This window comes from Clupea harengus, unplaced genomic scaffold (genome assembly GCF_900700415.2).
Source record: "Clupea harengus unplaced genomic scaffold, Ch_v2.0.2, whole genome shotgun sequence".
Classification (NCBI taxonomy): Eukaryota; Metazoa; Chordata; class Actinopteri; order Clupeiformes; family Clupeidae; genus Clupea; species Clupea harengus.
In genome coordinates, this window is record NW_024879899.1 from 2,990 (window position 1) to 14,568 (window position 11,579).

Below are 11,579 nucleotides of genomic sequence, written 5' to 3' on the forward strand. Positions count from 1 at the left end.
TGCACACTGTAATATAGGGACAGATCTATCCTGTATCTGTATACACCCCACTCCCTGTGAACATGTTCTCCCTATGATTTTTGTTTTTTACTGTGATTTATGTATGTATGTTTGTGAGTTAAGTGTATAAGCTACTGGATGACCTAAATTTCCCTCGGGATTAATAAAGTATCCATCTATCTACGTATCTATCTATCTATCTATCACGCCTATGATTAAACCCCAATCCTCTTCAATAAAGATGAAACTGTTGCTTCATCACCATGCCGCTAGATGGCGAGCGCACGTTTCTTACATGGGCGGAGAGTAAATGTTTTTCCAAGCAGGCTGTCTCTATTTTACCATCATTGGGTTTGGGATCTGATCCTACAGCTGTCTTTTCTGACCGGAGCGCTGTTGGAATAATCTGACGAACATTGCCACCACTCAGTTCTGCAGACTACCTATAAAGCCATCGACTGGTACGTAATCAATCTTAGTTCCAGACAACAGAAATGTAACGCTATCTTAACGTAGACCACGACAATGGCGCATACAAACACCTTGTTACTTATCCCTGTCGACGACGGCTCGGTATAATAATCTGCATAATATGAAAGGTTGGATTTTGTCGTGACTTTCAGCCTTTTTTGTTTACACGTCATGGATGGACGGGTGTGGATTTGTCATCTCATGCATATGCTTATGATGAGTATGTGCATAGCCTGCATTGATCAGCGGTAGTTTGTTGTCAGTGTCAACAGGCAGAAATGCGCTATTGCGCAGCATTTAGATTCAATTATTGTATTAGGTGGCCCTGGCTTTCCGAGTGTGTGTGCGACTGACTTGCTGCAATTCAAAATGCAATCGAGTTCTAACATCACCAGCAATAGCGCAACTGTGACACTCGGGACGTCTCCCTCATCGTCTACCCTGGAGTAAAATGGCATCCCTCTAATAAGCTATCGATTTGACAGGATTTCTTGAGTGTGGACGCTACGAGTTAAAAGTAGCCTAGGCAAGAAAGGGAAAGGATGAAGTTCAAAGTTCAACACTAGTGACAGAAATTTCTAGACCACAGTGCATTGTCCGGTGGCAAGTTCTTGGACTCATTTACCAAAACACTGCATCAGATGGACCTATGCCAATGGCATCCCTTGATATGATCCTTAGGTGCGGTCAGAAACATGTAGCCTATTCATTGTGGCATCAAACTCAGAAAATGTTTTTTACTGGATGTTATTCTGGCATAGGCTACAATATACCTTCAATAAAGCTATTCCTCATATTTCCATATAGTGTATGATCACGCATTGTGGGCTATTAGGATTTTGTTTGTTTTTCACTTCAGCTCTTTTAATCTTATCTTTGATATAATATGTGTGAAATACTTTTATTTAAATCTAAAAAATAAACATTTACGTGTTTTCTTTTGATACAGCTTGTTACTTCTAGCATCAGGATGTTCTTTACATGTGGTCCCAATGAGGCTATGGTGGTGTCAGGTAAATCACTGCGTTTCAGTCCCATAACATTGAATTCAGCGGAGTTAAATGCACTAATCATGCCTTGTTTGTACGTTGTCCCCATGTCTTTGGAATCAAATATAATGATATTATGCCTGGCTGTTCTCTCTCTCTCGCTCACTCACACTCCATTCCTCCTCAGGGTTCTGCCGCTCTCCGCCTGACATGATCTCTGGTGGGCGAGTGTTTGTGATCCCCTGTGTACAGCAGATACAGAGGTACTGTATCAGTCTTAACATTTCCTTGGGCGTATGTGGGGCGATAGGAAACATCAGTTTGAAATGCATGTTTTGCCTCCTTCTCTTCTAGGATCTCCCTGAACACTCTGACTTTGAATGTGAAAAGTGACAAAGTGTACACACGCCATGGAGTGCCCATCTCTGTTACAGGCATTGCACAGGTATCTTATTTCAATCACTTAATCTATACGTCTGTCTGCCAGTCAATATCTCTTGCACTTCCTGTTTTCCACTGTTAATATTGATTTACACTGCATTTTGTTGTGATCATAGTAGACGGTTAAGGCCCACAAAGATGCTCTCAAGAGTATTTGCAACATGATCCTTGTATGTTTCTATAATAGTATGCTATGGATTGGCTGTCAGTCCTTGATTCATCCTCTGACAACAACTAGATCCTTTAGGAGGCCATGATAATCGGAATCATCCTGGTCCATGTTACCTTATTTGACCTTGTAGGTCAAGATTCAGGGCCAGAATAAGCAGATGCTGGCTGCAGCCTGTCAGATGTTCCTGGGGAAGTCAGAGGGGGAGATCTCCAATATCGCCCTGGAGACACTGGAGGGACACCAGCGCGCCATCATTGCTCATCTGACAGTGGAGGTAGGCAGTGGCCAACACACCAAAACCTGGGACCAGGCAGTTGCCACATCACTCTTGGAGAACTGAAACCAAGGAACAATAAAATGGCGATCCTAGCTGTTCCCGGCATCCAAATTTATAATCCCAATCCTAATGTGTCATGACTACAGTCTATTGTAGAGGTTAGTAGAAGGCATGTAACCAAGTCTTCAATGAACGGGAACGAACAGAGCTGAACAGCCAAGTCGGGTGGGAATTACCAGGTATCTGATTTCATCACAATTCTTTGGTCATAATATGATTAAATCATAATTCTTTGATGAACTGCGAATCTGGAATTGATTACAATGTCTTTGTCAAGTTATGTTAATCATAAGGATTAGCATGAGCATTACATTTACCTGCAGTGATGTGGCATGGAAAGCACAACATTTGCTGTAGATCCAAACACAAAATAGGTTGCTGCAATAGATTTACACACACCATTACCATACCCAGTATTTCAGCAACTGGCTTGTTGACGGAAAGTTTACGCAAACGTTTGTGTTGGCTATCTTGTGTGTGCACTATCTTGTGAGCATCTATTCAAACAAACTCTCCAAACAGGAAATCTACAAGGACCGTAAGAAGTTCTCGGAGGAGGTGTTCAAGGTGGCCTCCTCTGACCTGGTCAACATGGGCATCAGTGTGGTCAGCTACACACTCAAAGATGTGCACGATGACCAGGTTACCATTTACATTTGTAATGTCACACAGCTGATATTCATTTTACATTGAGTGCAGAAATCATTTTAGTTGGCACTTTTTTTGTGCCTTTTTAGCTGAAAACTAATAGTAAAATATACGTTCTCCTCTCCTCAGGAATACCTGCACTCTCTTGGCAAAGCTCGTACTGCGCAGGTCCAGAAAGATGCTCGTATTGGTGAGGCCCTGTACAAACGGGATGCTGTAATCAGAGTAAGTATTTTCTCTGGGCTTCCCTTATTATGGGTTGCATCTTTGCCTGTTGCATTTAAATCTCTGCATTTACACTTTTTTAACTCCTCAGACATATTTTTAGCGTGCCTCTTTTTTTCTGGTTTAGAGGCTCAGCGTGCCTAAAAGTTTAATAAGAGTAAGGGTCCTCTCAGTCTCCATCTGCCATTCATTTCTCTCCTCCCCGCCTCCTCCTCCCTTCCTCCTGTGTAGGAAGCCCATGCCATGCAGGAAAAAGTCTCTGCACAGTATGTGAATGAAATCCAGATGGCCAAAGCCCAGAGGGACTACGAGCTGAAGAAGGCTGCCTATGATATTGAGGTCAACACCAAGAAGGCGGAGTCTGAGATGGCCTACCAGCTGCAGGTACAGTCATTCTCATCTAACATACAGTTCTACTACATTATTAGTTATTATGCACACAATTCAAATTCAAGTTAAATACAGCTGATCATCTACTCTGCATTAAACATGACGGATAACAACATATTCCACATGTCAAATGTGGTTGACATTTTCCCCTGCGCTGGCTAAGGGGCCTTTTAAGGACAAACTAGATGAATGTCTCGTCATTACAGCTGTGTAAAACAGTTTTTGTAATCTAATTCCAAAGGTTTCCAAACTCTTCCCAGGTTTAAAAGAGGGGGTGCATGACCCTAGTTATCAGAAACACCCTACAAGATATGGGTGCATAGCTTACACCTGGGTCAGCTCCACTTACTGTGGAGAGCATGTGTAAGCATGTCAGTTGTTGTGCCCCCCTCCCAGGTGGCCAAGACCAAGCAGTGCATCGAGGAGGAGAAGATGCAGGTGCAGGTGGTGGAGCGCACGCAGCAGATCGTGCTGCAGGAGCAGGAGATCCTGCGGCGCGAGATGGAGCTGGAGGCCAAGGTGAAGAGGCCCGCTGATGCCGAGCGCTACCGGCTGGAGAGGCTGGCAGAGGCAAACCGGTGAGTCCCTGGAGGAGGGAGTGGTAGACAGACATTGTGTGTGTGTGTGTGTGTGTGTGTGTGTGTGTGTGTGTGTGTGTGTGTGTGTGTGTGTGTGTGTGTGTGAGTGAGAGAGAGTAAACCTTGTTCAGCTTGTTTCTTTAGTAGACAGTCAATCAAATCTTCCTGTCAAAGAAAAAACATCCTTAGCTGTTAAATAAGTGTACTTTTACATAATACTGTTTCCAGCATTGCTACTACAACAATTACAATACTTATTATGAATAATAATAAATGTAGGGTATTAAACAAATAAAATAATCCTAAACATTGAAAAAAAGGAAACAGATGAATGAAAAGAGATTCGGAAGATAGAAAATGTGCCTAATGGCAGCTGCAGAGGTTTTCTTTTTCTTTTGCTCTTTGCCTTGTCCAGTAGCAGCCTATAGGTTGAGTATGAAGTATAAGCGGCATGACTTTTCTCAACGGTTTCTGGCTAATTTGACCCTGAGGAACAAAACTAGGGTGCTGTTGTTTACTGTAACCCGAGCGAACATTGAGATTTTGCCACACCCTTTTAGCGCACCTCCAGCGCATCTGTATCTCAGACTTGAATTTGATCTCAAAATGACCTAATAGGCATGTTTATATATGCACTATGTAGGTTTCTAAGCTGTAAAACCTTTACTTTGAGATATTCAAGACATTCAAGATTTGAAGCTTTTTGCACCCCACGCGAATATCCCCCCCAAAAAATCTTGAATATCTCGAAAGGTAAAGGTTTTAGAGCCTAGAAACCTTCATAGTGCACATATAAACATGCGTATTCCGGTCATTTTGAGACCAAATTCAAGTGTCTACGACTTTCAGAAGCTGAGATACGGACGAGCACGCGTGCTAAAAGGGCGTGGCAAAATCTCAATGTTGGCTCGGGTGACAGTAAACAACAGCACCCTAGTTTTGTTCCTCAGGGTCAAATTAGCCAGAAACAGTTGAGAAAAGTCGTGCCGCTCATACTTCATACTCAACCTATTACCTGCTACTCCAGTATTGTTCACATGAGCTGTTTTTCTTCCTCTGAATTCTCTCTCTGTCTCCCCCTCCTGTCTCGATCCCAGTCTGCAGCTCATCATGGAGGCAGAAGCTGACGCTGAAGCCATCAAGGTGAGTAAGACAAGCTGATGTCATCATGCAGGCAACCAGCATCATGTGATCGCAGATGAAATAGATTCTATGGTTAATGTTACTATACAAAAAAAACAATTGAGTAGAATCATTTCCTTTTTTTATGCACAGCTGTGCTGATGGTTCTCTTGAGTTACATAAATTATTAAGTTAAAAGCATACAAATTGTGTGGTGGAGTGACGTTTTTCCAGTACTTAATGAGGACATATCCTTAATGTACTGTCGGAACAATATAATCTAACAAAGTGAGGACAGTACAACCGAACTACTCTCTTGCCACCGTGACGTCTGTCAAACCTCTCCCTCTTTCTCTCTCAGGTGAGGGGGGAAGCCGAGGCCTTTGCCGTGGAGGCTAAGGGTCGCGCCGAGGCTCAACAGATGGCCAAGAAGGCAGAGGCCTTCAATGAGTACAAGGAGGGAGCCATGGTGGACATGCTGCTTGAGAAGATACCACTGGTGGGTCTCATGGGGATAGGGGGACACAAAGATTGTGTGAGTGAGAGAGTAGGGGGACACAAAGATTGTGTGTGTGTGTGTGTGTGTGTGTGTGTGTGTGTGTGTGTGTGTGTGTGTGTGTGAGTGAGAGAGAGAGAGAGTAACCAAACATGGGAGTGAGGCTAAGAGGGAGGGAGAATGGGAAAGTGTTTGTGTGTCTGAGAGTGACCAGTCATTAGAGTGATTCATTGGGAGTGAGAATAAGAGAGGGAGAATGTGCGTGTGTGTGCGTGAACGAGTGAGAGTGACCAGCCATGAGAGTGATTGAATGGGAGTGAGAATAAGAGAGGGAGAATGGGCAAGTGTTTGTGTGTGTGAGAGTGACCAGCCATGAAAGTGATTGAATGGGAGTGAGAATAAGAGAGGGAGAATGGGCAAGTGTCAAGAAAGAGAAAAACAGTGATGGCGAGAGCAGGAGAAATACACCAGGTGCACCAGATCAGTCCACACCCAAAGCAGTTAGAGCAGAGTGACTGCCTTCAAAAGAACTAGTGTATAAGTTAAGGAACCCATGTACCATCACCATCATTTTGGAACACCGAAAGTAGATGCTCAAAGACAAATGTAACTGTGCATCACAGGCCATATATTTCACAAACACAGACCAGCATTTTACTTTGTGTGTCCTGCTAAAAGCGGAATGAGGAATACACAGGACTCAGTGCTTCATAAAAGAGGACTCTTCAGTCCTTGAGTCCAGGGATCAAACATCATGCTCCCACTAGGAGAGCAGGGTTAGAGCATGTGATCAAACATCATGCTCCCACTAGGAGTGCAGGGTTAGAGACAAACAAACCGTTTTCTGGGTTGGAATATTCATGCCCATTCATTTGCAGAGGAAAAGTTCAGATACAGAATAAATATCGCTTTGTGTTTTTACTCTTTTGCTAATTAGCAAATGTAGATGGACTGTATTAAGTGGCAGAGACTATTTTAAGAATATTTAGTTTTTGTCAGATTTGGTGATATTGTGCCCTAGGTCTTGAGTGTCAGATGTCTTAAGTGGTCGTGTGTGTGTGTGTGTGTGTGTGTGTGTGTGTGTGTGTGTGTGTGTGATCTCCTAGATGGCCGAGGAGATCAGCAGGCCCCTGGCAGAGGCTCAGAAGATTACCATGGTGTCCAGCGGTGGCGCGGAGATCGGCGCGGCCAAGCTGACTGGTGAAGTGCTGGATATCATGACCAGGCTGCCCGAGACCATCGAGAAACTCACTGGAGTCAGCATCTCCCAGGTGAGCCACACACACACGTGCCTTTTGAATCATAAAGAGGTAAACATAACCAGACCCACTACATGCAGAACATACAGTGGCTTGCAAAAGGATTCACCCGCCCTCTAAAAATCATCACCATTTTCTGGTTTAGAAAAGATATTTTTCCAATCAGTATTTTCATTAGGAACATTTCTGCTGTCCTACTGGAAGGCAATCCCTCTCCCAAGCCTTCCCACTTTAATTGTAAAAAGTTTCCCAGTTCCTGCAGAAAATAAATATTCCCACATCATGATACCGCCACCATATTTCACAATTGGGATGGTGTTTGTTCAGGCATTGGCCGTGTTAGACTTACGCCACATGTAGTGCTTTTAGGATTGGCCAGAAAACTCTATTTTGGTCTCATGACAATACAACTCTCTCCCACATCCTCCAGACATATTGATCTTCTGCAATGCCTTTCTTTTGCAACCCTCCAATAAAGTCCAGTTTTATGGATAGCTTTTAAGATTGTGGACTCCTTCACCTCCGCCCAAATTCCAGCCACTGAATTTGTAGATTTTTCAGGGTGATAGCTGGGCTGTGGTGGCCTCCCTCACCAGTTAATGTCTTCCCTGGATGCTTGGTTTGGGGGACAGCCTTTTCTTCAAAGAATCTGGGTGCTGTGTGCTGTGAGCATTTTTCCTTTTTCCTCCAGCATTTGAATCACATTGTCCCTTTAGTCTTAATTTCCTCCGTTCTCTCACAACTGCTGATTACCCTTGGACAGAGTGATTATTATATCCAGAAGGAGATCTCCATTTTAACCACGCATAGGTAGCACCTTATTATAATCAGTTATGGCCAAATTAGTGGCATCTGGATCATTTGTGAATAATTTGTCATATGCCTTAGTCTGGAACTCACACATATGGAAAGCACAGAGTTCTGAATACTTCTGCAAGTAGTATATTTAAGTTTTAAATTATTGAATACATTAATTAATGAATTCATTGAATTGTTAGCAGACAAATAAAATATATTTGGAAATATACTAGGCCATAAATGTTTGTAATAAAAACACTTATTGGGACAATGTGTGTAAGTAAGCAATGTGTGTAAGCAAGCCACAGTATTTACATTAACAAATACACATGCTTTGTGGTATAGATACTCACTGTTAAGGATTTTTACTTTAAAACATAAATCATTAAAGGTAGTTAGTTAGCTTGCTAACTAATGTATTATCAGTGCCAACTGTGCTGCTGTTGGGTGTTTGCCAGGCAAGTCTGTTGGTTTTAGCTGGTATCATACAAAACTCTTTACTGCTGCTGTAACAGTCTTTCAGTTCGAGTGCCACTTTCATGCTCAGTCTTGCAGTTATTATAGGAATCCATACACAGTGGGACTAATGAGCAGGTGTACGACTGAGTTGTCCTCTCTAATTCTTCCCCTACAGGTGGCTCGCACCGGTTGAAGAGGCCGACCCAACAGGCTCCACCAGTCTGCTGCCTCTGCATGTATTGAAGTCACGGCCTTACAGTTCTCCGTTTTTCCCTGTCCTGTCTCTCATCTTTCTTGTCTCATTTACTTCTATGTCTCTTTTATTCCTTATCTGTGAATTTCAATCTATTCTCTTCCCTTTGCCTGCACATTCCTACATTTCTTTTGTCTTTGACTTTGCACAGTAAGGCTGTTTCTGGGGACATTTGATAAGCTTTGCTACTATTGATCAACTAACTGAGGTGATTGTCTGCACCTGTAGTAGATTTTTAACTGTATGCCTGGAACTTGACCAGATTATTTGAGTTCTCTTCTGTCACAATGGTATTACTGAGCATTTTCAGTGCAGTTGACACGTGCATTTAGCCATGAGTTTTGAGCAAGCACACGTGTTGTGGTGACATGCTCATTTTTGTAACCATGGTAACGGCATGGTACATGCAATGGTCATAAATGAAATTGATAATAAGTATAATGCAATGTCACTCTGTACATACAGATAACAGAAGTATAATACATTAATGAAGCTGCAGAAAGTTAGATTAAAAAGAGTCACGCACTATACACTAACACTTTATGAATCAGTTTGCCATTAATGTTTATTCAGTTATATTTGCGGTCATCTGTTGAATAGTTCTTTCACCAACCCGTATGGATGTAGTATGGATGACGGTTTTAATCGAGTGGTTCTTATCCCCAGAAACAGTCTCCTTGCTCAGTTGCTTGACCTTTGACCATTCCTTGTGTCGTAGTGGTGTCAAATATGTGTGTCCAGTCCTTCTGAGACGCTGGCACTGCGGTGAAATGTGTACCTTGTGACCAAATATATATTATAATATTATACATGATATATTATAATATATGTCTGGAAACAACCGTTTGGGAGCTAAGCCTCAATGTGGGCTGATATAATTAGTGAGTGTGTGTGCTACGTTTGACATTTCAGGATTAGTTGAACGAATGATGCTACCATTAAATGTGGATGCATTTTAAATCAGTCTGGTTTCATACCAAAATGTTTTGTTGTTCCCAAATGTTTACTCACAACAAGTGTGACAGTCACATCTGGCTTCACAACACTATGTCAAATTCAAAATGCTGTTACTTTTGTTCAGTTACTGACTCTATGAGGGTTACGTGGTGTCAGGGAGTATAACTGTAGCTTTCCTGACTGAAAGTAACACCACGTGCCAGCAGCCTCAAGGACCTGTAGCCCTGCCCCCCTCCCCCTCCCATAACTGCCTCTATGTCCATTGCCTTGCTGCCAAACCAGAAGTGCATCTTATAAGACAGTGTTGTGTAATCTTGCAGTCCAATCTTCCATGTGGTACTCTACTCTGTTTTACGGGAGAATAATAGCTAATGGACACAGTTCACATTTACTGTCACTTGACCAAATCCAAAGCTGAGGTTGTATGCGATTGATCATTTCCAACCGTTTAGGTAAACTTGAAGCAGGTAGAAATTCAATTTCAGGGAGTCCAGATATTTAAAAAGTGACATTTTCAACCAGTCTACCATTGTTGGGTCAGTGTAGATGTATTACTTTCAATAGGCCAGTATTTATTATTTTTGATGACATGATTATATTTTATGCATTCTAATTATCATTCAGCGAGTCATCATTGTCAGGCCATAAAGGTAGCAGACAACTAAATGTTATTTTTCACCAGACTAGCATTAGGCTAATGTTCAGTTACCCATTGGCCAGTTGTTTCACATGATCTGAAATGACTTTGCCAAAAAATCTTTAAATACTAAAGGATGATACATTTTTGAATACAAGTTGGAAAAGAGGGCAAGATAATTAATATATAATAGGGGGAAAATGTTTCTCTTTCAAACTGTTGAATATTGAGGAAGCAAAGCAAATGTAACCATGTATTCATATTTTTATTTACACATGTACTGTGTCATTATTGTCACAACTTTTTACCATCGGCATTGAAGTTTAGTGTTAAGAAAACAGAAAGGGTACCATCCTGTGCGCTGAACTAGCTGGCTTCACTCTTTAGCTGGTCCAAAAGTCAGGCTCTTCATACCAAACCTTTGCCATACCATCTGCTCTCGGAAACCAGTGCTGTGTGGTCATCCTGTTTCCATGCCGACTACTTACGTTCCGGACTGGACTTATTGAACGGATCATGAGTGAAACCAGATTCTGAAAGTCTTGTGTGCATACTTCATGGGCGCAGCTATTGAAACATTCATCCTTTTATCCTCTTCTATGTTAGTCATTTTAAATGTTGACGATCTTTAACGCCTCCTTCAGGGGACAGAATCACTGAAGCTGGAAAGTCACGATTGAAACTGTATATCTATTAGAACCACGTTTTATTTGTAATATGTGATAATGTATTAAGGTATGCAGATACTGTTGACCTCATCGCTCCAATCAACACTACAGTTTATTTGTGGGCTTTAAAGTACCTCACGACATGAAACGTCAGATGCAGAGTTTAGTGTGAATGATTATTCTTTTATGTTTATCATAATTACTGTAAATCGTTTAAATATTACATATACATTACAGATATTGTGCTCTAATGCATTAAGCTTCTCTGAACATATTAATCACTTTTATTTAAAAAATGGCCACGATTGAATTACCTACTAAGAGGAAAATCTGTTGGTAGAAATCCAGGGAGTGTCGGTCTTGCACTTAATGACCAATCATATTAAATGGGAGTGTCTTCTCTGTCTTGACCACGTGTGTTGTATTACTTAACTATCTATCTGACACTGTTCATCTGTTAGAGGTTTTGAAAGTAGGAGTTCAGCTTATCATGTAGGTTTCCAATCTGTTGTTAGTGCACTGAGATATCAATGAGTACTTTGTATTTTGTAGAAAAGAACATATTCTCTTCAACTGCATAAAATGATTATTGAACCACTGCAGTTCTGCGTCCTGTTGCATTATTCTGTCATTTCCCATACTGTAGACCTTTAGTGTGTCTGGTTGAAGTTGGGGTTAG

At 41.7% G+C, this 11,579-nt stretch overlaps 1 protein-coding gene across 1 annotated transcript; it reads left to right on the forward strand.

Moving 5' to 3' along the window:
- Nucleotides 1-305: 305 nt before the first annotated feature.
- flot1a (flotillin 1a) lies at nucleotides 306-11,502 on the forward strand. The gene is made up of 13 exons (XM_042705406.1): nucleotides 306-461; nucleotides 1,421-1,484; nucleotides 1,648-1,723; nucleotides 1,815-1,905; nucleotides 2,204-2,347; nucleotides 2,933-3,052; nucleotides 3,188-3,283; nucleotides 3,515-3,667; nucleotides 4,070-4,251; nucleotides 5,349-5,394; nucleotides 5,735-5,872; nucleotides 6,976-7,140; nucleotides 8,561-11,502. The coding sequence occupies exons 2-13, from the start codon at nucleotides 1,442-1,444 to the stop codon at nucleotides 8,576-8,578; spliced, it is 1,272 nt and encodes a 423-aa protein (XP_042561340.1). The 5' UTR covers nucleotides 306-461; nucleotides 1,421-1,441; the 3' UTR covers nucleotides 8,579-11,502.
- The last annotated feature ends 77 nt before the right edge of the window (nucleotides 11,503-11,579 follow it).